The 26,970-nt window shown below is 44.2% G+C and overlaps 1 protein-coding gene across 1 annotated transcript in view; it reads right to left on the reverse strand.

Moving 5' to 3' along the window:
- Positions 1-234: 234 nt before the first annotated feature.
- Positions 235-26,970, reverse strand: part of BCR (BCR activator of RhoGEF and GTPase) — a 100,156-nt gene continuing 73,420 nt past the window's right edge. Inside the window, exons 9-23 of the mRNA XM_041488525.1 lie at positions 26,777-26,898; positions 25,379-25,547; positions 23,974-24,093; positions 23,288-23,363; positions 22,498-22,602; positions 21,841-21,915; positions 21,177-21,274; positions 20,368-20,499; positions 12,686-12,745; positions 12,457-12,566; positions 11,500-11,639; positions 9,951-10,085; positions 9,238-9,343; positions 8,271-8,433; positions 235-7,528 (exon numbers count right to left, since the gene is read on the reverse strand). Of these exons, the coding sequence (XP_041344459.1) occupies positions 7,439-7,528; positions 8,271-8,433; positions 9,238-9,343; positions 9,951-10,085; positions 11,500-11,639; positions 12,457-12,566; positions 12,686-12,745; positions 20,368-20,499; positions 21,177-21,274; positions 21,841-21,915; positions 22,498-22,602; positions 23,288-23,363; positions 23,974-24,093; positions 25,379-25,547; positions 26,777-26,898 (1,701 nt within the window). The 3' untranslated portion in view covers positions 235-7,438. The remainder of the gene's footprint in view (positions 7,529-8,270; positions 8,434-9,237; positions 9,344-9,950; positions 10,086-11,499; positions 11,640-12,456; positions 12,567-12,685; positions 12,746-20,367; positions 20,500-21,176; positions 21,275-21,840; positions 21,916-22,497; positions 22,603-23,287; positions 23,364-23,973; positions 24,094-25,378; positions 25,548-26,776; positions 26,899-26,970) is intronic.

A 26,970-nucleotide genomic window follows, 5' to 3' on the forward strand; every position in this document is an offset into this window, starting at 1 on the left:
ATTCCTCCACCTTCCATGTAAAAGATTTCCACACATTCAAGTTGTTTCAGTTTAGTTCTCTGTACTAACCTCTAGATTTTAGGTGATACAGCTTTTACCTTGTAAAACAAGAAACAGCTTTTCTTTTGAAACAGCAGTGTTAAATTCCCAGCAAACTCAGCTGAATGCAATTCACACATTCAGTGTAATGCAGGCCCACTTTTATCTAAATAAGACCAAAAGAACCTGACAACATAGATACAGGAGATTTTATTTAACATTGTGTACAAAGAAAGGCTACAAATGCCTTAAGACATTTTTCCCCCAAATACAGTTCTTGGATCCCTTTTTCATACCACTTTTCTCAGAAAGTTTAAAAAAATCCAGAATGACAATTTTTCCCTTTCCCCTTCCCTTTGGGCCTAAACTGAGAGATGTTCAGCAGTATGGTTTCAACACCTTTCCATATTAAACTATTAGGATTAGGTTTTCTTTCCCCAAAACTGAGCACTATGAGATACTGAAGCACTACCAACAGCAGGATAAAATGTCAAAAACTGACTCCCTAACATGGTAGTGTTTAAAATAATGCCAACAGTATTAGCTCTGATGAAACCCAAAATTATCCAAACAATAACAAGTTGTTTGTCTTCTACATCTGATAATTTAGGACTAATTATATAATTTAATTGTATTTATATTTAAATAAATAGTCTTAACTCCTTTCCTTGGAATTCTTCATGGATTATAAACACTTATAATACTAGAGATAAGAACAAACTACACAACTTACATAGGCAAGAGAAGGCTGAGTTGCTTTGTTTTGGTTTTTTTGCTGGACAGACACAGAAAGGACAACATTTCAGTGTCCTGTTGTGAGATCATTTTAAATTCACCATTTCATTGTGATGCTTTTCAGTTATCCCAACACAACAATTCCTTACCCTCTTTCTGCTACCTTGGTAATCACTCTTAGTACTCCTGAAACATTGGTCCCTGAAGCTAAGTTTCATCCAGGATTCTGCAAGTTTTGCATGTGACTGTGAAACCCTAGACAAGACTTCTTCTAGGCTGTAAGAAGCAGTAAAGAAGGCAGGGAGTAGAAAAGGCTCTTGTGGAGAAATGACCTTTTGCTATAGCAGCTTTTACATTACCACCTACTATATATGAAATAGGTTTTAGATATAGATTTGTTTTCAGCTATTTGTATAATCCCAAATTAGCATTGCCCCTGTTTCTCCCAAAATGGGACTAAAATAGAGGAATTTTGAGTTACTGTAGATCAGCAATTGATCACTTGGTTGGGTGTAGGAAGAAGGAACTCACAGCTGCTTTCTGAGCCTCATCAAACTGGCCCAGGGGAGATGGGAGCACCAGCCAGGCCTCTGCTCACTGGTGGGCTGGACCCGCTGTGACCCTCGCCTAGGGTCATCTCCAGGAAGCTGCTGGAGTCTCCTTGCAGGCAGGAAGCTCTTTTGTACACAAGCCTGCCCTTTTGTACATCCACAGGGATATAAAATGCCGTGTGGTATAAATCATTCTGCAGATTAGAGAAACAGCTCATCTGTAGAATGTCTCAGATTCTCAGAACATCCTACCACAGGGGAAAAGACCACAGCAGTCACACAAGCAAAAGCTCTAGCACAAAATAAAACTTTCTCTATTCTGGTGAACCTTCTTTGACAAGAGGATTTGGACATGACTGTTATTAAGACAAAGCAGCAGAGCAAACACTTCTGCTAGGCTTGGGCACTCTGTAATTGTATTAATTTCCAAATATGCTTGAAAAGCTGTAAATAATAGAATTTTACTTAGCTCACAACACAGCCCTGTGTGAGCCCAGAACTTTAGCACTACCTGGTTTGCTCTGCACAAGAAGACTGGAAATATTTTAATTATCTCCAGGGCTCTGCTCTGTAGCTCTGCTACAAACTGAATCTCTCAGTGTGGTATTTGCTACAGTGCAATGAAAGTGCAGAAAGATGTGAAGTGGTTCTGTTGGGAAAGGAAGGACCTGTCTTACTGTGAGGAGAAACTTGGCAGCAGGAAAAAAATGATGTAAAAACTGCTGCATGTTTTGCAGTGGTCTCCAGCAACGTCACTGTAAGATGGTAACACAAGAGAACCAACACTGGAGGCAAACTAGATAATTTAATAATTTTTTTCATTCTCGAAAAGAGCATTTATGAATTTGCTTGACCTGAGAGGCATAAATCTAATGCTGAGATCATGGAAGGGAGACTGAAGGCAACACATACACTCAAGTTTGCTTTGGTCCTACTGCCCCAACACTTCTGTCATTACAGCTGTTGTGGCATTTTATCCTGGCAGCCCAAAAACAGACTTGTAGCTTAAACAATAGTCCAACTTTGTGGTTCTAGGAGTTTAGGAGCTTTTTTCTTCCTTGTGGTGGTTTCACCTAGCTATAGCACCTAGTTTAAAGAACAGGTGCTATAGCTGCTGCCTCAGGGAAAAATGGTTGAGAGCAAGTGATAAGCTTTGTTTTCTTAGCACTGAACTGTGAATGTTCACTAGCAAGAAAGAGGGGTCGAAGCACATCAGAACTGTGAGGCTGCTGTAGCTGAATTCCTGGCATTCCCATGTTCATGTTTATTTACTGGCAAGAGAGCCTTTGCTCAGTTATCTAGGGCATGAGCCACCTTCTGTAACTCAAAATGAGAGCCTCATTCTAGTCCCAAGCAACATGACCTTGAGCAATTCCTAATTCTGCTTCCGTTTTCTATTTGTGATGGTTTCATTCCCTAATGATTGTTAACGAACAGTCTATTAACTATAAGTGCTTCCTTTATAGCTTCTGCTGATTTTAAGGGCAATCCATGGATTTAATTCTATTCAATTAGAAAGTTCACAGAACACACGAACATTTATTTCGTCCTAGTTCCGAATGCAGAATTGCTAATACTAGTCCAAGGCTCCAGTATCTCAGTTGTACAGGCCCTGTGTTAAAGGAAGGGAATGGCACCATGTTTATTTTTCACTAATAGTAGTAGGACAGTGTTAGCAAAGTCTACAAAGAAAAACATCCCTGGAGCAGAAATTTAAGAGGGCATAAACAAGTTACTATCTACGAGAATTTGATTAGTTTGGTTGTATCGACGAACTGCCCTTTCAGATTTTTCTTTTTTAAGGAACAGAAGCAAATCCCCCTCAAGTTCCTGCACAAATGTATTGGTCTTCTGTTATTACAAGTCCCTGTCATCTTGAATTAAAGTAAAAAGAGAAAGGGGAAGATCTTTTCTTAAAACATTTCCCATTTTATACTAAAACTTCCATAAGAAGAATGCCACATCTGGTAAAATTATCCCAGTAGGTGACCAAGCACTGAAACAAAAGGATTACCTAGTGAGGAATTGGAGAAGGTTGGGGTTTTGCCATCAGACTTTAAACATTTTTAAAACCACACTGGTCAGTTTACATTTCATACACACGTGAAAGAATGGCACATTAAGGTAAATGAACACATTGTGATGCCTTCCAGTGTTACACAGGTGACAAACTAATCTGGAGATCCAGGTCTGCCTTAAGGAACAGTCCATTTGTTTAAATAAACTCATAGAAAACGAACAGGAACAACCATAAAACAGTTTTAAACAGGTAAAACTCATAAACTCTAAAAATCCTGCACCTCCCATAAATGTCCTCTGTGGTTCCAGCACCCCATGGCCAACACCACGAGGGCCGCGTGGTGCCGGACGATTCCGCGTGTGCGCGACGGCGCCAGAGCCGAGGCGGGCAGTGGGCACTGGCAAGGACGGGCACCCCACTGCTGCATTTTGCCCTTAGCTATACACTGAAAAATAGCAGCATTAAAATACAGCCTGAAATAGCTTAGCTACTACCTCAACTTGTTAAAAATGTGCAAGAATAAAGAACACCAGCAGCATTTGAATGGATGTATTTCAATTTGGTTTCTGACACTTCCCTCCTATACAAAGCATACACAAACACAAAGCTGACTCTGAGCTAGTTACTGTTATTTCTTGTCCATCTTTGAAAACTTTCCCCTTCATTTACTTAACTTTTTAAAATTGTACTTAAAAACCTATTCAGTGTTAAAAAACCCACAAGAATTTTAAGGTAATTTCTAAATGCCAAGAAACTGATGCTTATTCCCCTCCTTAAACTGGAGAGACACAGACTATCATAATCACCTGAATTCCCTTAGCTGAAAATTTAACCATTTCAGATTCCTGTTCCTGAAAGCAACATTTATAGAAAAGTCTCTCCAATACATTAGAAACTGAAGGAGCAAAATCTCCCAGTACACACATAAAGGGTAACTTCTTGCTAGTTTGCTCTTGTGTTGTTTATATTGTACCTTTTAACATAGAAAATTAAAGAGTTCAGTTTTCTGACACAACTCACAAGGGAATGTATAAGAGAAGAAATCAGAAGGCCTTTTCTAAAGCCAAGTTTTGCATTTCCCTTTTTGTTTAAGTATGATAAGGCTTATTAAAAAAATAAAATGAAAATAAAAGCCAAAACACAAAAAAACCCCTCCAAACAAACAAAAACCCCAACCAACATCCCTGGGAAAAAAAGACATAAAAGCTTTTGGAAATACTTAATTTCTGAAAACATAAGACTACTGGAAAAAAAATGAGTTGCAAAATTAAAGGAAATTCAAGAAATCAATTCTCGTATTTCAAATCAGTCCATTATTTCATCATCAGCAATATGGTCCACTATCTTTTCCAGCCCAAAATTACCAGCTTTGGGGAAAACATATTCATACTTAACAGAAATAATTAACGGGTTAAGTTAAATTAACTTTTTTTCCCTGATCCACATGCCTGCATGTTAGATAACATTACATTAGAACTGAGCATTGTAATGAGAGACTGACAGCAACAACCTGTCACAGTAACCAAAGCAAAAGCAATGTTCTCATGGTTACATACTATAGATCAGTGATCTAATATTAAAATTAACTTCCTATATAAATAAAAATTAAAAAGTTGGGCAAAAGTAAATTGGCACAGTCATTATGGTATTACTTTCCAGTTTCAATACTGCAAGCAGCAGCCACAGATTGCAAACACCAAAGGAAAAGGCTATCACCCAGCACCAGGTGTAGCTTGGGTTTTCTCCCTTTTCCACGAAGTCATCAGCAGTGCTCCTGCCTCAGGTCCATCCCCCCGAGTGGGAGCAGGCAGGAGTGCAAGAATTGCTGTGGAGCTGCTGGGGAAAAGGGAGAACAAATACAGAGAAACAAACACAGAGAATGCTTTACTGCTCTGCACGACATGGCTCAAGTCAATGGTTTTTCAGGATTGTGACCAATTTTTACCTTCAAACAGGCAAAAAATGAATATAAAAATTAAAAATAAATCAAAATCTTAAGCCTTCAAGTTTCCTTGCCTTCATTCCCTCCCTCCCCCAAAAAGCACCTCCTACTACAGACAGTTTTTTCTTTTTTGCGGGTTCAGAAGTTGGAATGTTGTGGAAATACATACAAGAGAGAAGGAATTTCTAGTTGTACATTACGTTACAAAGAGGTTTGCTCCCAGACCTAAGGAGGGAGGGATACTAAGCAATATTAAATTCCTATAAGAATCCTTACAAAGCATGCAAAATATTGATATACTCACAAAATTGAAATTTATATTTGTTTCTTTCTGATTTCGCAACTTCACAGTACAATAATTTCTAATATTCTGCAGCAGTCAGAATTACAGTGACTACAAAATCATTTCCCTTTAATTTTTTTCTATTTGCTTGAAACACTCCTTTGCTATGTTTTTAAATTGAGAGTTTGCAGATCACCCATCAGAAAATGTGCAATTCATCACAAGAGGAGTTGCTTTCTGTGTCATTTTTCCCTGCAAATGATGTTGACAGCCTGACCCTACCAATTCTTCAACATCTGTCCCTCCCTCCCCTTTTTGTGCCAATTCCTTCCCTTGTCTTCCAGCTGTACTTCTTGCCAGGATGATGATGGACAGATGCCACTAAATGGATGCTGCATAGCTGGGTAGGAGTAGCAGGGGCTGGAATAGTTTAGGACAATGGCATCGCTCCCACCCCCAGGATGTTTGGCACAACTGCTGCAGAGCCAGAATGCTGGCTCTGGATACCAGCAATTAGATTCTGCAGTTTTAATTCCCTGGACAAATACTGCTGCCTTTTCCACCCCTGTAGCTTCAACTGATTAAGGGAGGGAAATACAAAATTGGTGTTTGGCCAGACCTTTTGTACTGCTAGATGGAGTTCTGCAGAAATTTCTCCACTGCTCTTAATTAAAACAGAGTTGGAATTTTTGGAGAATCCACAATGCATGCTACTTGCTGGATTGTCTATAAAGTACATTCTGGCATTTTTTCAGAGCGTTTGTATCTATCAGAAAAAGACTCTTGTAGAAACAATGTACAAAGCCTCCAAAAATTCAAGTATCAAAAAAAAAGATGTTCTGATAAAAGTCTGGAATAAGCAGCCAGCCAAACTGAGAGCCATTGATTTTTTTTTTTTTTAATCCAGAAATACTGCAATTACTTTTGCAGAGATAACGTGTTTTCTTTGGAGTGTTGGGTATTAATAGTCTTCCCAATTAATTTTCATTAAGTTTGGTGGGGTCTAAGGAATTTAGCAATCCTTCCTAGATAATATTGCCCCTGCTTTTATAAGCAAACAAACAACAGAATAACTGACTGTTATCCTCCCTGCCTCTCTTTAATTTGCTGTATTTATTTATTTAATTTTGTTGAGTCTCTCTCAACCCAACAAAACCAATCAGAAGTGCAACATAGGCAAGAGCAGGGCATCTCCTTCCCCGGGGTGTACAAAAATTTCTATGGGAAGGGCTGATTGAGCCAAAAAAAACATACAAACAAAATAAAAAACCCAGCCCCCAACCAGACAACGGTTCTAGCTGTACATTAAACTCTTTGATTTCTTTAGAACCATATTCAAATCAAGACTTGAATTTATGTGGAGAGAATTTTAGATCCCAGACCCTTCTCTTCTCCTTCCTCTTGCAAAGCAATGCTAATTTTTGTGGCCTCAAACAGTACTTGAAAAACAGCAGTTATTAAAGACACAGTTGTGATATATCCTTTAACGCCCCCTCTCCCAAAAAGGGGTGTCCTATCAAGTGGTCCAGTAGAAATCTTGAAGTTTCTTTATGATAAATTAAATCCATAAAATGAGGAATACCTTCTGTCACATTCCTAACAAGAATAATCACCACATTCTGTGGTGCATTTGTCCAAGTGTCTATTGCTCCTTCTAGTGGAGATTCCGCACAGCTCCATCTCCGGTTAGTTCTGGTTCTACCAGCACAAGGAGGTTTTTCTCCATTCTCTCCAGCTTGTCTCTGGTTAACAAACTGCAGAAGCACTGAGGGCCAGAATTCCCCAGCACAGGAAACACCAGTCATCTTTTTCCCAGGGTGACAGAGTTATGCCAAAAGCAGTTTGTGTCCTGTTGGTACCGCAGGCACCTACACCTCTGTAGAAAAGAGAATGCTTTGCCTCTTGCTGTCTGGGGTAGGAATAGTCTCTAGCTGCAGGAAGTACAGAAGAACTTGAACCTGGAAAGAGAAATGACAAGGTAATACTAAAGCCCTGTAAAAATTCATTCTTATCCTGGCTATGCGAGAGCTGGTGACACAGCTCTCTCTGGGACATCTAGCAGCTGTGTATTTAATATGCTGTATAACAGCAGTAGAAATAGTAGAACTTGACATGCTTCAGAGACACTCTTTTTAGATTCCAGGTTGGAAAAATCATGCTGGTGGTTCCAGCACTCAAAAAACTAAATCTAGAATTTGCCATTACTTAACAGAGAAATATAAACCAGTCTGACTCAGTGACACAGGTTCTGTGCTCCAATCCTCTACCTTCAAAGGCAGCAGCCTTCAAAGGCAGCAGTGGGGCAGCAGTGGCCAAATAATTTTGTTGTGGATCAGTGAATGTGGTTTAAGTGCTGAGGAGCATTGTGGAAACACTGCCAATTCTTTTATCCCAGCCCAGCAGCATGGTGCAGGGACACAGCTCCCCAAAAACTCTTCCCATGCACGAGCACACACAGGATGCACACACACAGACACTCCTTCATGAAAAGCTGTATTTGTACAGATGCAAATGGACCTGCCAGAAGGAACACTGTTCTACAGACAGGTTAAAATGTCTATGTGAGGGCAAAAGTTGTTTTATGTTTACCAAAAAAATGACCATGAAAACCCAGCAGGGTCAATGAGTCAGGCCTGCCACAGGACTGTGCTTTCCGAGAGAGCGTCTTCAGAAGATGGAATGGCACATTCAGGATTTTACCTGGGACATGACTTCTAGTGACCAGCTGTCAGTCATGGTGATGGGCTGGGTTGGGTTAGCAGGGATTTTACTGTCCTTCTCCGAAGGTCTGAGCAGTGTTGGTCCAAAGACAGTGGCAAGATTATGCAAGGACATCTTGTTGATGCTTTCCCTTTCAGCAACCCTGGGAGAAGAAACATGCACAAGGCAGACCTTCATAAATATCTGAGTTTTACAAATGAGAAACCAAGGCACAAAGTTTAAAAAATTTGCCCAAGGGCAGGAAAGTCTGCAGCAGAAACACAACTAAAGCCCAGATTTCCTGGATTTTAATCCACAATCTCAATCACAAAATGATCTTTCATGTCTCCAGGGACAGTCTCTGGTATGTACAACATACTTATGCAAATCAACGCATTGGGCAAGCATTAAGCCAGCTTATTGCATTAATGTCAATTGCATGGCAATACTTTTTCACAGGCACAACCATATTACAAAGACATATACAAAATCAGAAAGACTTGACTACAAAAGGAACTGACAACTGCAGTTAGGCAAAATGCTGGAATTTAGAAAATAGATTGTACTGGATTTCAGACACCTTCTGAGACAAGGTTCCCTAGACCTTAAATATAGGTAAATCTTCATGGTTTATACAAAAACCTTTCCTGGTCTGTGTATCCAGATGCAGGTGCATCTCAGTGACATTGCAGCAGAAATTTGCATTTGTGATAGATAAGCCCTGACTCTTTTGTTACTCCTTTCCACCAGTTCTAATCCTTTTTCAGTATGAGTGGAAATGGAATTCAGGATCTACTACCTCACTAAATGAGTATGAGACAATAGTTATCTGATGAGCATTCACAGCAGATCAGCAAATACTTCTTCATTTCTGTGACTCAGCAGGTATTTAAAGAAAAGGCTCCACGTTTCAAAATAGCTGATGCTTTTACACATGAAATGCATTTCTGAAGGAACCACATATTACCTTTTTAAATGGTCCAGAAGGAAAAGGAATGTCACAAGGTTGGGTTCTGGAAGTGATAGCAACAGATTCAACATACAGCTCTCCTTTGCAACAGGATCTGAAAGTGCTACAAGACAGAGAACAAGACATCACCACAGGCAGTGAGTGCAAATCTGACTGACTGAGCCACGTCCCAAAACAGCCAATACAGATGGTCCCAAAAGGACTGTGACTACATCATCATAGGCTGGAAGGTCAGAGATGCACATCAATACCCCACAGCAGCTCATTCCTTTGTTTCTCAAATGCATTAAGAATCGTTCTCTCACTTTTTCAAAGCAGTTCAAGTGCTTTGAGGTTTTCAATCATTGATGTTTTTCTCTGCATCAAGATAAGATGAGGTATACATCCCCCTCCCTTCCAAAGGGGGCTTTTCCCTGAAGCCTGCCTGGGCATTGAGTGTGCAGGGCCCCAGCAGGCAGGCTGGCATTCTGTCCTAAACCTATCCTTCAGAAACCTGGGCTTGTGCAGCTTGCAGAACAGCACGGCAAGCGCCCATACTGCACCACATGGGAAGGCAATGCCATTCTGAGCTCCATTCCACTCCCCACACAGCTTGTTCCAGCTTTTGTCCAACACTATAAATACATGATATTTATGATGCTCTACAAGCAGCCTCCTATGGAAGAGTCTCCATTGGTAATGGAAGCAAGGGTTCCTTGTGCTGCACCTACCGATGCCTTCAGCAAAGTTGGGGTACAGTTCGTCTGTGAACAGGGGTTCCGGCAGCTCCCGGAAGTACAGTTTGAGGGTGCCTGCAATGGCGTTAACGTCCATCTCACTCATCATCACTGACACATCCTTGTTATCTGAAAGAGGGGAGAGTAGAGGGAGGGTAAAGGAACTGCTGGCCTTGCATTCCTTCTTTTCCTTGCTTTGGGTCTGTTTATCTTTTGTCTCTGCCCAAAGAGCTAAGAGTTTTCCTGTTTACATTTCTCCGGATTAAATAAGCAACCTTCCAGTGAGAAGCACTGTACAAATGACTGCAAACACTTCATTGCTTTACATCAAGCCAGGGAACCTCACCATCCCCGGGCTAGCTGTGCTGTGCCAGCAAACCTGGCCTGAATCTGAACAAGCCCTACTTGACTGTATTTATATGCATTTCAATTTTATTACTGACAGCAGTTGTTATTCCAATTCCCTGCTTCTAACAGCTTAGACTAAGAGATTCTGAGATTCTCTAACTCCCCATTGAGTGTAGCTGAGGCAATTCAGGGCTTATATCCCTTTTGTTACTATTAAGAACAACAAAACCAGCCCCTCTCCCTGAACTAAACACCAACCAGCATTGGTTTCATAAAGCAGTGTAAGCCAGCATTTTACAGAAATGAAGAAAGTTGTTTTTCAAACTGTGAAAGACCCTTACTTGCACTAGTGGCAATTAATCCGTGTTTTTTTATATCTTAGGGTGATTAAAAAGAAAACACAATAAGGGAATTTCACTAGAAACTGAAGGAAAAATGCAGGGAGGGTGAATTTGGGTGTCTGGCACAGATCTTGTGACTGTTGGAGTGTGGCTTGAACAGTTCTTGGATCATCACATGGAAGCTGAAAGTAGGGAAAAATTTCACTTTTTGTACCTCAGCAATTCGGAAGCATTTCACCTGCATGATCTCAGGTGCCTTTTGGGAAATACAGGCCACTCTTTTAAATGTAGCACCAGTAAGGAGCCTTTGTCTGCTCAAGATCAAAGAGAGCTTTGCAAAGGTTGCTCAAAGTGATCTAATTTTCTAAGCCTGCACACATCAGTCCAGATGGAGTTAGGGACAGAAGCCCTGACCGCCCAACCCTAGTTTCATAAATACCGCTCCTAGTTCTAAGGAACACTGGCTTTCACAAAACATTCTTTATTTTAAGGACTTCTATTAATTTGGACACCTCACAGCAGTGAAGAAATTATGACCTCTGATTGCTGATGTTTTTCCCCAGAGAGATGTCTGCCATTTACAAAGATTTGGCAAGGCAGGTAAAGCCATCATTTCATCTCTGCTGGGAAGAATAAAAAAGCATGGTTTGGTAAAGGATCCATCCTGTTGTGTGTCTTGGGTTATATCAGTAAATAAAATATGCAGCCAGGGTTAAAATTGTTTTTCTTGAGTGAGAATCTCTACTTCTTAATGCTTCTTGGGCAACATAAGATTAAAAATAGCACAGCCACCTGACAGGGAACTCAGGCAGGTTCTCAGAGAGCAAAGGGAAAAATCAGACCCAAATACTTACTGACATCAAAGGCAGCTTTCAAAGCCTGGATGTCGGTTGCAACTCCAGAGACGCGGTAGATGCCCACCTCCTCCATCCCGCGCCGCTCGATCTCCTCCACGCACTGCCGCACGATGTACGGCACCTTCGACCTCTCTCTCCTGAAGGAAGCCAGACAGAAGAGCTCAGTTCAGCCCAGGCCCTCCGTGCCTGTTCCCCAGCCAGCCAGCATGGCTACAAGCACCCCCACATTTCCCTGTGCAAATCTCTTCTGGAAAATGGGGTGGTAGGAAGTCCAAGCAGGCAGTCAGGACTGAGCTGAAAAACTCCTTTTAAAACTGCAGAGGGTTTTCTGACTGTCTCAGCCTTGCTCTAGCTCTTCTGCAGCTTTCCTGAGTGCTTGAGCTCTTGGCCAGGTCCCAGTGCCCCCACAGCCTGTGACTGCTCAGGTAATCAGAGGATTCCCAAACAACCCTTGGATACATAGCAACTCTGTTGCTTTCAAACTGATGCAATTCCATGGGGAGGAAATACCACACTTGCCAAACCATACAACAGAACAAACAGGTTTCTGCCGGCAAATGATTCATGACAAAAGATCAGGGGTTAAAATAATACCATGGGATCCAAAGACCTTGAACATTTTTGATTATGGAAAGGAAACATCACTGTTCCGTGGCTCTGGAAATTTGTGACCATGTCAGCTAACTACAGAGAAGGCAAGTGCAAGGGGGATTTCCGGAATTCAGAGGAGTAATAGGCTGTCAGTAAACAGCCTGTGTGCACACTGGCTTTTATCTCTGCAAAAAATGAAGCTCAGAGATTGTAAAGCATCTCCTGTCTGCAGCCACATCTATACTCCTACACCAGTGGAGCAGCTGGACTGCCAAACCCCTCAAGGGGACATAGGCAAGTGCACCCCACTGGCCAGTTGTCTTCCTGAAACACAGTGGGGAGAAATGTGACCCATCAGCTCACTTGGTGACAATAGCAATCTTGACCCCAAACACGCCCGTCTGCTTGCGGGACGGCATCCTTTTCAGGCTGAACTCCCGACTGGTGAACTTCACTGACAGCTTCACTTCCACCTGAACCAAAGAGAACAGCTGTTACTTTTTAAACATTTTCTTTCTTTTCTTCATGCTGCAATGAAATAAAGCCCACAGGAGGTACAGAAGCAGAGCTAATTTCTGTGTGCCACACTTACCCCATTCATTGAGATGACTGTGCGCTGCCAATCTTTGTCCTGCAGTGCCTGTGGGTCCAGCTGGAAAACAGAAGTTACCCATGAGTTAGGAACAGACTTCAGAGAAGCCAGCTAGCCTGGAAGGCTTCTGCAAGTGAGCAGAGGATAATCACTTTTACCTTGCTATTTCTTTTCCATAGGAAAACCCACACTCCAAAGTTTCCCTGGTTTCAGGGAAACCAGGTTTTGGATATTGTGCAGTTCTCTAAACAGGGCTGATGAGGGGCTGATGAGGGTTCATACACATGGAAAACCCAGCAACATGAGAGCAGTGTCTGCTCAACAATAAAGGCAACCTCAGGGAGCACAACCAATATTTGAATCTGCTGAGAAGTCATGGAAAGTTGTCCTTCAAACAGCCTATTCCTTTTCATTTCTATTTGAACACAGAGGCAGGAAGAACACCAGGCCCTGCTATTGCAAGCACTCATTAAACAGAAACAAGTTCCAATCTCTCATTTTCAGCTTTGCTTGATCTCTCGAGTGGACAGTTGTGAGGCTGGGGAGCAGCTGACTCAAGTGTTAGATTGTCACCCAGCAATTCTACTACTGCCTTGGGAGAGCCCAAACACATCCAAAGGGCTGAGGAGTGGCACTCAGCTCCAGGGAGATTGTCAAGAGAGAGGAGGAGCTGTCTTCTTGGGGGCTTGATCAGCCATTGGAACCAGCCAAAGCAAGAATTCAGTGCCTCCTGAGACAGCTTTGTTGTAGGATCTCAACACATCACTGTGGATGTGCAGAGGCACCAGGGGAGCCCCTGGGGGGCTCGGAAACCCTGGAATGCAGCCAAAAGGGTTTGGTGGTTGGATTTCGATCCATCAAAAGGAGAAGAACCTGTGAATGAGGAAATGAGAGCTTCTTGGGTGTGAATGATACATTTATGGAGGGAAATATAAATTTTAGAAAAATAGGTACAGGGGGGTCATGAAGGCAAGATGGAGGATTCAGGGCGTGGTCCTGTGTTCTTCTTTCTTCTTCATGTCTTCCATTTTCTGTGGTGATGTTGGCACTTGGGGATTGGTTCATGGTGAAGGTACACTTGTCTATAAGGGTGAATAGTATTGGGAAATAAAGGTAAATATGTTACACGTAATTTTTACTATAAAAGACACAGCCACCCTGTGGGCGGGGGAGAGTGCACTTGACTGTCTTGCTGAGCGGACCTTGGCTGGACAGAGAGAAAACTTTGTAGATAAGAGATAATAAACAAGACTGAAGACCGAGAATCTGAGAGTCCAGACTCATCCTTCGCGATCGCGGCCGCTCAGAACCACCTTTCCCCGTGTCGGGGCAGAGACACATAACAGCGGACCCCGACACTTTGTAACACTTGGCTCTTGAACACAGAGGCACATAAGACCGGGAGGAGACAACTGCAGCAAACTGTTTTGAGTTTACTGCTGTCAGCAAACAGGCAGTCATAACCAGAGCTGCTTTGCAGCACAGCTCCCCCCTCTCACAGAGCCCTGTGCAGGGCCAGAGAGCTCTGGCAGGCGAGGGAAATGCTGGAACAATGGCAGCTGCAGGAAATTCTGGGAGAGCTTAGACATGGTCATGGTCGCACTCAGATCATCAACAGAGCAGCCCAGTGCTGCTGACAGCTACAGAGACAAGCCCCTGTCTCAACCTTCCCCACTCTCCAAAGAAAGGCAAGCAGCAGAGAGCAAAGTTCCTCCCTTCTTCCTCCCACTGCAGAGACCCCAAGCAGCAACAGAACAAGCAAGGCCAACCTTATCCCTGCGCACTCTGTCACGGACGTGAGCCCACAGCGGGATGCTGCCAGCACACACATGCTTCCCTGTCGAATTGGACCGGCTCCTGTAGGTGCAACGCTGGCAGAAATTCCTGAAGAGCCCTTGCAAGGAATTGTCAGTAACCAGCAGCTCCCACATTATGGGACTGTGCAAAGGTCCAGGGCGCCAATGGGCAGCAGTGCTTGGCTTCAGTGCCTCAGCAACCCCAAACACAGGACTGCTCACCAAGGGGGTTCGCTTTTAACTCCGGCAGAACAGATCCGCCCCGCCTGTGGGGCTGGCCAAGGGCCCTACGAGCTGGCTGTTCTACCCTGAACTTCCGTGCTGGAAGCTTGATTTCTTTCAACAACGGAATTCTTTCCCAGAATCAAGAGGAAACCATTTCTGAAGTGTCTGGTTTCCTATGAGGAGCAACCATGCTAAGTATTCCTGAAAGCTTGATCTCCAGCTCTGAGGAGTCATCTGGTTAAGCTGCCAAAATGGCCCTGCTGATGGACACAGTCACAGCCAATCCTCTTGCTGGGAACCAGTTTTCCATATGCTTTTAGAATGGAGTCACTGAGTGTATTATTTATAGTAGGGAGTTATATTATTTATAGTTTAAGACTAAAGGGGAAAGAGGGTTTGAATATTTGCCAAAAACTTTAAAGGGAAAGTCCAGCAGAATCTAGTTACGGTTTATTTAAGCTAACAGGTATTACTGGGTATGCCTCAGTAATGACCAGGGAATTCCTGCCACGGCACAGAACAAAATCAAGTAAATAGCTGTTAAAAAATAAAACCATCCTGCTCTCTCTCAAGAGTAACTTTGACTCTGCTGCAAAAAACGAGCAGAAGCAGAGTGCTGGAGCTGAGAACTCGCAAAGACTTTTCCTTGCTAGAGCTGAGAGCTCAGAGAGACTTTTCCTCGCTGGATAACTGCTGGGGCTGAGCCAGGACTACGAGCAAACCTCCATGTACCTGCTGCTGCCTCTTGCTCCCTTGTTTCTCAGCTCTCCTGCAGAGCTGGCAGGACCCCTGCACTCCCTCCTACTGTTTGACTCCTGCTGGAAAATGCCTTGTACTGAATGGGGACAGCCAGGGAGAACAAGCACCATGGCTGGCTGACCCAGCCAACCCTGCATAAATCACTGGCAATAACAACAGTAATTAAGGGGGAAAAAACCCAAACTCCTCCAAGGTGCTTTTTAAATAACAAAGCAAAATGATGGAAGCTATTAAAAGAGCAAAGCTTGAATAAACTCTCAGCAACACTGAGTGAGACAGGAAGATCAGGTCTAACAGTCTGTTAAGTCACAGCAGGATATCACAGAGTCAACAGGAAACCAAGAACTGTCACTGGGACTTCAATCAAGCTTCAGTCGTGGTCCCACGTGATGACTGACCTTCTGAGGCCAGCAAGAGCAACAGAGGGAAAGCACAACAACTGGAGCAGGCAGGGAGAGAGCACACTGAGGACAATGAGCTAGCAAGAGTGATGCTCCAGCAGAGAGGACAAATGGGGCCATGCTGTCTTCTGGCCTGATTTGGAATCAGTGACCTGAAAGAAGGAGCACTGAGTAGAAGAATGCAATCCACGGCCAGCATGGCAAAGGGAGGCAGCTCTGAGCAAGCTGTGCCAGCTCAAGCAGGGGAGGCACTGTGCAGCTGCTGCCTCTGCATTTGACAGTGGAATTTACTGCTCCTCTACACAGTTCCTCCAAACAGTTGCTTGGTTTGAGTCTCCATTGAAGCAGAGCCACTGTGTTGTTTCCATGCTCTGTGCAAACAGGACAGACCTGCTAAAACCCTCACAGACTGCATTTCATGGGCTTCTTTGCACAGCCCCCACCAAAAGCTCATGCTGAACAGGAAAATACAAACCAACCACTCTGTCTGTTTGCTGCTCCCTCCAGTCCCCTTGTGGCCTTTGGTATTTGCAGTGGCAAGCTACAGCCCCAAAGTCACTAATGAATCAAGCCAATACCCTCTGTACCCTGCCCAAAACACAGCAGCACAAAGCAGGTCAGCACCACAGGGGTTTCTGAGTGCAGGTCTCTGGCCCTTGTAGTAACTCAGCACTGAATTCAAACAGGGCACAGCAGTCAGGAAAGGCTGAGAGTGCACAGCAGCACGATGAGAGCTGGAAAAAGGCAAACTGGGGATGCTGCTCTGGCAAATGCAAGCCAGGCACTAGGAACGGTGTCTGTGCTCTGCCCCAGGAAACCACCACAGAGAGCTTGATCATGATTTCTTTTTCCCCAGAGAGAAAAGAAAACATGCAGAAGGAGGGAAAAACAAAGAAGCCTCAGTGGAAATGAAAGAGCATGGACTGTGGAACATTAAGGTTAGTGTGTTTTATGTATTCATTCACATTACTTCTTCCCTTTATTAAATTTCCCAAGCAACTTTACACTCCATCAATTTTGAACTGTAACTAATGTGACATCCATGTTGTCAGAGCCTCACTGCTGCTGGGAACTCCCAGTCCTGCCATAACCCCATTCTTCTCACAGCTCCCCACTGACAGGTTAATCTTTCCCACCATCACCCTTTAGGCATGACCCATTGCCTTCTTCATTTCCCCCCTCTTTTCACTGCTGGGACAATGTTCTGCTTCAGCAAACTGTTTAAACAAGCTTGAGTGAGTAAAAGGTTTCCAAGTTAACACTTGGGAGGTACAGCATGGGACAATCTGGTTTACAAGGAAAACAACCTAATGCCTGAAATAGCCATGGGCACTGCTATGAGACATCCCAGATAATTAAGATAAGAGTGCTCTGCAAGGCAACAGAGGAATGGTGCTCCACAGAATGAGTGATCTAAGGTCACATCCTCCCTGATTTTCCAGCACTGCTGTGAGAGAGAAGGAAATATTTAGCTTGAGCTGATCATGCAGAAAAAGAAAACAGCAAAGGAAACGACATTTCTAGGAGGCACCAGTGGGAGGAGCTGGATCACAGGGTGAAGTATCACTTCACTCACTCACAGTTCCCAAGGCCAGGCTGGTCCTGCTGACACATGTGCCCAGTGGTACAGTCTCAATGCCAAAAAAAGGCTGCTGCACTCCAAACATGGGGATGTGTCTGCCACATGAAGTGCAAAATTCAAGGAGCCGAAGGGCCAGCCAAGTGCAAAAGATGGACTGCAAGGTAACAACAGAAAGAAAAGCCCAGGGTGCTCACAATGAGAGGGGCTTATGCCCACAGCTGAGCTAAGCCTCACATTTCCTCCCACCAAGTGATGTCCATTCCATCCTCCTCCAGCTCCCCCAGTAATTTCAGTTTCACAGTGTACTCAGGAATAGTATTTCTCATGCCTGAGGTGCACAGAAGGCCCCAGCCATGTGTGCCAGTCAGTTCAACACTGCACACCCAGCACTGCTGTGCCCAGGTCTGGTAAGGACTTCACTCCCACATTTACAGGAAGTTCTCCTACACTAAAACCTCATGGGTTTACATTTCAGAGATAAAAAACTTGCAGGAAAGAAGCAGGTCTTGCATCTGGCTGTAAAGACAGACAAATAAAATATTCCATAGGAAAAGAAAATATGAGCAATGGGAGCTATTAAAATTGCTGCCCATTCCTGGAAACTTGTGACATGGACCAATTTCCAGCCTTCCTTCCTTCACTGCCATAATGTAACGGAGAGATTTAATAAACATTTTTACAGCCAAAACAGTCCTAGTCTCCTTGATTGTCTTCATCACTGAGGCCCAGTATTTGGTGAGTCAGAATTCCCAGTAGTGGGAAGTTGCATATTTACAATAAGACGTGGCTTAACAATACACTGCAATTTGGCCAACAGAGAAACTTCTCTGCTTTTATCAACAAGAGGATGCAGGCACGACTCTTCATGTTCCCAGAGTTTTTAACTAAAAGGAATTTATGAAACAAAAATCCTCACCCAACCTCACAGACCTTGCCTTTAGACAGACAGACTTGGGCTGAATAATGGCAGTGCAACAACAAATCAGAAACCCAGGATAAACTACAAACTCTAAGGTAAACAAAATTTTATATAAAAGCACCTGGGAGAACAGCCAACTTCAGGCTGTAATCAGATTTTGTTGTTGCATTACTATGGTTTCTTAATAGAGAAATGGTGTTTCCTTCAAAAATAGAACAAAACCAAAATCAAAACCTTTAATAATTTTTATCAATCCAAAATCTTACCAGACTGTCATATGACTTATCTCTGATTCAAAAGGGTTTGAAATTCACGATAGGACAGAAATCACTGAAAATTAAGGGGTTATTCTGGCAATTCATCAAGTTTCTTTTTAAATTGCAAAGGGGATTTACAGAAAGCAAAAGAGCTTTTGCATGTGCCTTTTATGATACAACAGAATGCAACATTTGTACATTGATTAAAAACATTTTAATTGATTTTTTAACCTTCCCACTGTCTAGGTTTCTCTAAAAGAATCAAGATGCAATTAATATTTAATTGCCATCAAAGAGAATTTTAATTTATTTAAGTATAAAATATATTTACAAAAATATACAATTGCTGTGCATAAAAATGCCCACAGCTGTGAGAAGGAAAAAAAATTGCCAAAAATTTAAAATATTTTGGTTTTTTTTTAATCTTTCTATGTAACATATTTGTAGAATTTAGCAGGTCAGTGATTTCAGGGTTCTCTGTTATGAGCACACAAATCTCCAGGGCATTTCAGGGCTGACTACTTGCTCTTTTGTAGTTGCTCAGCTCTGTGGAAAACAGCCTTTGTTAGCTGAAGGGACATAGGGATTTCTGGTCAGCAGAGACACACACACAGGAGCCAGCCTGTGCTGGCATTTATTGATCTGCACACAAATTCCCTTCCAAATCCCACCATGCATTTGAGACAAAAGATCTCCCTGAAAACAGGGAGAGGGGGAAGGAAGAGGCCTGATCAAAGTCATTTAGGCAATGAACCCTGCCAGAGCAAAGGTGGGATGTGATCCCACAGGCCACCCTCACCCTGAGCTGCTTCTGCAATCCCACAAATGGCCTTGGTCTGCATGACCATCACTCCAGTGATGGCCAGGGAAAGATTTAATCCACAGGGAGATGAACAGCCAGACCTAAATGGAGGGGAACTGGTGAGATCTTTAAACATGCCAGAAAGGAAAGGGTATCTGGGCAGAGTCCCTGTTCTGTTCAACAGCCACTCCAACACAAAGAATGTGTCCTCAGAGCAGTCTTTTAAATACCTTCCTAGAGTTGTGGACAGACAGTGCAATAAACTGGAATGGGATGGGGGACATATGTTCCCCATGTCTTCCTCCACACAAGGCCTGATTTCTCCTACATCCAGCTTTAGTGCTCTGTCACACAGCAGCTCCCCAAGTGCAGCAGCCCTTTCCAATCATCACCTTCCCCCACTGTATGACACATCTGCCACACTAAGTGTCCCAGGCCAATTCCCAGCAATGGAAATGTTCCTCAGATGCTGTCATGGACACCACACTCTGGGCATGGCAGTCACTAGGACAGGCAGGCTGTCCCAGGGCCTGGCCAACACATCCATCAACTTCCAGCACACACAGATGGCAGCCTTTCTGCACATGATTTACAGAGTAGGGAGAATATTCTTGCATCCTCCTGTCACAAATGAAGCATCCTCACCAGTGCCCAGGGGCAGTTCCTATACATTGATGTGGAAGTTTTGAAGTTAATGGGCAAATGAGAGATCAAAACAAGCAGTTATTCCATGGAGCAGGCAAGGCACAGAGCACAAAGCAAGAGGGACAAAGCTGCTGATTTCCTGCCTGTGAATCACACTGTGTACCTCACTATCTGAGGGAAAAATCTTCAATGCTGAGACAATCAGAAGAAAAAACCTCTGTGGTGAACTGCAGGATTCCAAAGTCCTGTGATGTTTTGCAGTAAGGGTATCAGGAATGAGTTGAGCACAGTCCTACCTGGATCTGTCCTTTGCCCATTATGCGATCTGTGCTCTCTCCATCCTCTTTGGTGAGCTTGGTTTTGTTGTAGCACTTTTCATAGCACAGAATCCGCAGGGTCTGGGAGCCCTCCAGCTCAATCTCAAACTCCTGCAGGGCACCAGGAAAGAAAAGAGCAATGGCTGCATCACAACAGGACACCAGTCTCAGAATAATCAATACAGTCTCTTTAATACTCATCAGAAGAGCACTTAAGGACTGGCCAAAACCTCCTCCCTACTGGAATTGGTCTAGAAATAAGCTGAAATTGTATTTTGTATCTATAAGATGGTCAAGTTTGGAGACTAAGATGGTTCACTCCTTAGTCAGGTTTCACAGGTCTCAGCAAAACATTATTCAAAGACACAAATTTGCTCACCTTCCTTCTAAGAAATTTTGCTCACCAGAAGGTCTGAGTTGGCTGTAAAGAGGCAAAATGTCTATAGCTAATTCTTCCCCCTCTCAACAAATAAACAAAACCATCTCCTTCAACATATTTTTACTTGTGTCTTTAAAAAAAATATCACGCATGCATCTGTTTAAAAGATTAAATATTGGACAAGACCCATTTATATCAAATTGTTTGTTTAACTACCACTAATCCAAGAGAAAATCTTCTGCAAGCCCTGACAGCCAAATGAACCTGGCAGAAAAGTGTTTTCTGAGAAGCAGCATGTGCAGCACAAGTGCTGAGCATGCAGCAGCCTCTTCCACTGGCAGGCTTTCTGCCCATCATGCATTGATGTTTGGCACATGGAACAAGGCACATCAAGAAAAATCAAACCTACCTCATTCCAGTTGGGCTCCGTGGTGTCTCTGTAAACTCTAGTTTTGGCCTTGTTCACAAAATACCCAAAAGAATCCACCTCTAACGTGCAGTACAAATCTGAGGAGGGGAGACAGGGGAGACAAAAACTTCAAGAAAATATCTAGAATCTCCTAACTTGCATTAATCAGTTGCACAAGGTGCCTTCATTTCCATCATCTCTGTATTAGTACCAGTAACACCATCCCATATAAATCTCGTCACCTTCATCAGCCCCACTGTCCTTAAGAAGCTCTGTCACCTTTTTTGATCCCTCTGTCAAATCATTCCCCTGAATTTTAACACCACTTTCTTCCCAACAAAAATTCTGGATGCCAGAGAACACCTTTCATTCTTTCACTGTGAAACAAAATACAGCTGAAAGAATTCAGGATGTTTTTTCTATAACAGCTGGGTAATCAGCAAATTGCTTAAAACCTCACACAGACTAGGCCTAACAATAAATGCTGTGTGCACGATCCTTGATGCTGATCTTTTTGGAAGTTAAGAGTAGAACTTCCAGTTCCCCAAAACACCTCTCCTCCTCACCATCACCACAGATGCTGCAATCCACGCTCAGCTGTCCCAGCACATGGCTTATCCACCCCCTGTCAGTACCTCCTGTGTGTCCCAGAACTGCAACTCACTTGAGCTTTGCTTGAATCCCGTGGCAGAGTGGACAATGACGTTCAGGAATCCATAGAGACCTGGGGATTCATCATCTGTAAAAAAGACCCAAGGGACTTTGTTACATTCACAATGGAGCCAAGAGTGAGAGTGATGAGACTGATATTACACAGGTTAATGAGCAGAGGGTGAACTGTCCCCAGGGATGGCAGGAGCAAGTAACAACCACATCAGCAAGACAGGAGACTGTTCCACAGTTGGCACCTGTAATACCTTCTGGCACTGGGGGAATTTTACACTGACAGTTCATCAGCAAGACAGCATGGAAGAAATTCGAAGGAGAAAAAGTAAATTACAGAGGCTAAATCTACACTAGCAGATTAAGTAGTAATTTAGGATGATCCCTGACACAATTTTGGCCAGCTAGTGCTGTTCCAAAGAATTCTCAGACATAGCTCAAAGCTGTCCCAGGCTAGGACCCCACCAGGTACTCCAACACCTTGCACAACAGCTGCGTGCAAGGACCATTTAATGGCTGATTAATGTATACTGGAGGATGCCTGCAACCTGTAGCAAAAGGGAACAGTAAGAACAGTTCTAGGGGAAAGCACAAAATCAGGCAGGGAGAGAGTTTTACTGCAGCTGCACCATGTGAAAGCAAAACCCAAAGGTCTTACCTTCCTTATTGATGGTGAGGGGAATGTTGTGCACTGTCTGAAGCTTCACACAGGAGTTTGTCAGCATCTGGAGCTCCACTGATGTGAGTGAGAAGCTTTTAAAGCCTGCCAAGGAGATTGAAAGAGAGAGGAGTAAAAATTCCAAGGAGAGGCTGGACCCCTCATCCTGGGCACACATGGGATAGTGCTCCCTGGGCACCTCATCCTGGGCACACATGGGATATGGGCACCTCATCCTGGGCATGCATGGAACAGTGCTCCCTGGGCACCTCATCCTGGGCACACATGGGACAGTGCTCCCTGGGCACTGCTCAGCAGCAGCACCAAGCTGCTCAGGGCAGTACTGCTGCTGCTGCAGCCCAGCTCTGCTGGGGGCATATTCAGTTACTCTTCCAAGTCTCAGGATGGCTCACCAGAATTAGAGGGGGTCTTAGTTCCTGGCAAAGCCAAAAACACCATGCCATTAAAGTAACTAAGTTTCTTTTGAAGGGAGTCAGGGAAAAGGGTGCAGCTCTTCCCTCTCCCTAGAATTGCACTGAGCTCTGATCTCCAGGATAAATGGGAGAATCTCTACACACATCTACTTACTAACTGCTCTCTCTACACATTCCTCACATGTTGCTGCAGCAGAAATTCCCCAGACAGCCTCAGACAGGAGACATCCATATTGTGCTGTGGATTTCAACGCAGATCTCTGTTTTGGCAGGGAAGCCTGTCCCACACCATCCTCTGGAGCCCTGCTCTCTTAAGATCACAGCATTTGTACCAATGACAGCTGAGGGATACTCACATTTCTTCTGCTGTTCCCGGATATTCTCCCTCCACTCTGCCCTTTCATAGTCCGATGAAATGAGGAATGTGTAACTCTACCCAGGAACACAGAAGAAAATAGGCTACGCATTAGTCTGATGCAGCACTAAGGGCAGGGCCTGCCTGCTCCCACCCTCCCCCAGTGCAAATTGCTGGACAGATTGTTCTGCTGGCACTCCTGCCACTTATCCTGCATCACATTTCTGTCAAGACAGGCTGGGCTCTGGCAACGTGCCCATGGTACCAACATGGACAGTCAGGGCTCACAGAGCCCCACCCTGCCAAGGGCAGCTGTGGCCCTGCAGCAGCTCCCATGGCAGCTTGTGCTACTCCTCACAATAGGAATTCAGCTGCACCAGGAATGCCAAAAGCCTCCAGCACAGGCAGTGCTGTGATGAAGCAGTGACATGCTGCACCAGGACTGGTGCTGAGACAGGGGATTCATTTCTATGGTTATTTCTTAAATGCCAGTCTTGAATGCAAATTAGTCACACACTTATAGGATGCCATCATAACTTTGGCACAGCAAGGGTGAGGTGTCTGCTGCTTGGAAAGTGCTTTGAGGACACACAGTAGAGGCCACAAAGGCCTCGCTGTGCAGGAGCACGTGCAGTCTCAGCCACCAGCCCCCAGGATCCCTGGCCTGAGGGTGGCGGGTGCTCTCACCTTGCCATTGCGATTGTGTACCCGGAAGGCCATGTTGGGAGACATCAGCAGCAGGAGGGATTCCTGCTCCGACAGCTTCTTTTTCAACCTCTCAATGACCTTGCTGCCTTTATTGGCTCTCTGAAGGGTGTGGAAGAGAGGGAGCAGAGGACATGTGTTATTCTTCAGTCTACCCTCATTTACACAAACTGCTATTTTGAAATCCACGGTCTCTACCCTGTGAGTAGGCAAATGGCCCCAGAGCAGAAGAAATGCTGTCAATAGGATCCACAGGACTCCCAGCTGCTCAGAATGGTATTATTTGCACAATCTGTACACATGGACAGGGCTCTGTTCCCTAATTCCAGCTGTCCCAGCTGAAGTGCAGAGGTGTGTGGCCACTGTCCCAGCTGTACCCTGTATTTTCTGTTCCAGAGGCTGCAGCAGCATCATGTCACTGGGCAGCCATAGCACTGCCAGGTCCTCCAAGTGTCCTTAACTAAGGAGACTCTAAGGAACTTCTGTAGAAGCCAACCAGAACTCTCCCACTCACCACCCACTGATCCATTTTCATCAGAAGTCTGCTGAAAATATGTTTTTTCCTGGATAAAATCCAGTACCAAACTCAGCCATGTGTATTGTTTAGCACTGATGCACCAAAGCACAAATCTTAGACACCTGCAGCTGGTGAGTAAACAGCTTCCACAGTTCTTCCTAATATCTTACTTTTTCCAGGAAGCCCTCTTTGAAAGCCAGCCAGGGCTGAGAGGTGTTCTTTCGAAATGTGGAGAATAACCTTCCCACAGCATGCTCAATGTTATTCATATCCTGCCCTACACACCACCAGTGTTCAAACTCTTATTTCTCTTTTAGGCTCCAGGAGGGTTTGGGATCTAACAGCTCTCAGAAAACATATCTGAGAATGATATGCTTCTCTGAAAAAAGAGAAGCCTGGACCAGAGACACCATGTCCATGTCTGACAGCATAATTGCTGGTTTTTTTACATTTGCTGCTGCTTTGACATCAGTGAAGTAGGAAAAAGCTTCAAAGGCATAACTGAGCCTGCTAAAATTCAGGAGTATATGGCTTCTGACCAAAATCACTGGCAGGATCATAATTTACCAGCCAGAAATTGGCAAATAACACTTCCAGTCCTTTTCATGTCTGCAGCATAAGATCCTTGCCCTCCACATGGATACTCATAGGAATAGAGGAGCTGCTGGGTACAACCACAGGGTCTTTTTGTCTCTGCCTCCTCACAGGGCAGCATCACCCAGGCTGTGCACTCGGATGAGCAAAGCCCCTGCTGAACAGTCTGTTGCAGCCTGGTCCCCACACTGTGCAGCCCTGGGAGAGCTGCCACCAGCACCTCATCTGAGCACAGACCCTGTGTCTGCATTGCCCTCGAGTGCTCAACTCCTTTACCTTTTCCCGCTGGATGTCGTTCTTGATCTGGGATATCTTGATCTTCATGGCATCCAGCTCCTCATCAGGTACCAGTGGGATATTGGGCACTGCCTCAGACTCGTCCACCATTTGGAAGCTGAGGTCAGTGAGTGGGATGTACCACTTGCAGTCATATTGTTGGCTTTTTCTGAAAGGCAGGAGGTCCAAACCTTTTACTGCAACTGGTGTTTGGCAACACCCAGTCCTTCCCACAAGCTCTTCCCTGCTATAGTGCAGAAGATGCAGATACTGGCCCAACTTTACTGTGATTCCCATATGGAAAAAGTCTGGCAACAGGCTGCTTTTCAGCAAGACAGCCTAGCAGGGCCGCTAGCTGGTACAGCACATAAAAAGGCTCATCACATAAAAACTCATTTTGTTATCTAGTTCTTTGCATCCTAAGAAACCACATCCATCTCCTGAAGACAATTTGGGTTCTGCGTGCTCTCTCTTTGAAGCCTCTGCTGTGGCAAAGTTCTAAAGCTGTGCCATGCCTGTGACCTGGTGGCCCCCTGGGATCTGAACCTGGGTCTCTACTGCCCAAGCTGGGGCCAAGGTGGGGCAGGTGAGCCAATGGACAAAAACCTCTGTGTAATCCAACCAGGGGAGAGAAACTACAGCTCATAGCTGCCATTCTCCAGGGATTTCACCAGGGTAAGCAGCACTTTTTAAATGTTTCATGTAATTTATTCCCTCTTCTCCTCTGTTGTCAGGAACATCCACTCTTGGGAATGTCCCACTCCTCTGAAGGTTCATTCCTCACAAGCACATGCTTTGAAAAGGGCAGGCATAACTTTTTTGCTTGAGGAGGGCAAGATGATAAGAGATGTCTCCCCAGGATGAATGTTTACCAAATGAAGAGAAGCCCTATTTGAGGCAAATACATTGGTAATGGTTCCTCCCCCCTCACATGTGAAAATTGTCAGCAAAACTGCTTTAGTAACTGCTCTTTGGGCTTTACACATAGTCTGCTTACTGCACCTTTGCCATTTTTCTGTAAAACTGTTAACAGGCTGTAGCTGCAAAGCCAAAATTAACAACCCTAGTCATAAAAAAAAAAAATGAAGAATGTCACCTATTAAAAGAAAGGGGAAGTAGAAAAATGATTGACATTTGTCCAGAATATCAGCCGCTACAACATATCCTGCTCTCCTAGGTAGGCTCAGGGCAGGGATGGGAGGAATTACCTTTCCTGAGGGGTCAGGACTTAAGACAGGATCTCATACAGTAAAGATTCCTCTCTTGCTGATCGTTTCTTATCTAACTACTTCTTGTGCATTATGGTTACCCAGGTCTGGGGTATCCATATGCAACTGAAACTGCAGGCTAAACCCAGGATTCTGTTGCAAAGCACAAAGTCCAAAAGGAAACTCTCACCCTCCAATCTGCTTCTTGAGCTTGGCACACAGGAAGAGGTCAGTGAAAAGAAAGACATGGCGTAACTTGCGAGCCCCTTCCACCAGCTCCACCATGAAACTGTCCTTCAGCAGCTGCCGGTGCTGGGGGAAAAAACAGGAAAAATGTTCCAGTGCAATACGAGCTCCACATTTGGCACTGGGGCAACACAGTCC

Source organism: Pyrgilauda ruficollis, unplaced genomic scaffold (genome assembly GCF_017590135.1).
Source record: "Pyrgilauda ruficollis isolate IOZ18807 unplaced genomic scaffold, ASM1759013v1 scaffold9, whole genome shotgun sequence".
NCBI classification, from domain to species: Eukaryota; Metazoa; Chordata; class Aves; order Passeriformes; family Passeridae; genus Pyrgilauda; species Pyrgilauda ruficollis.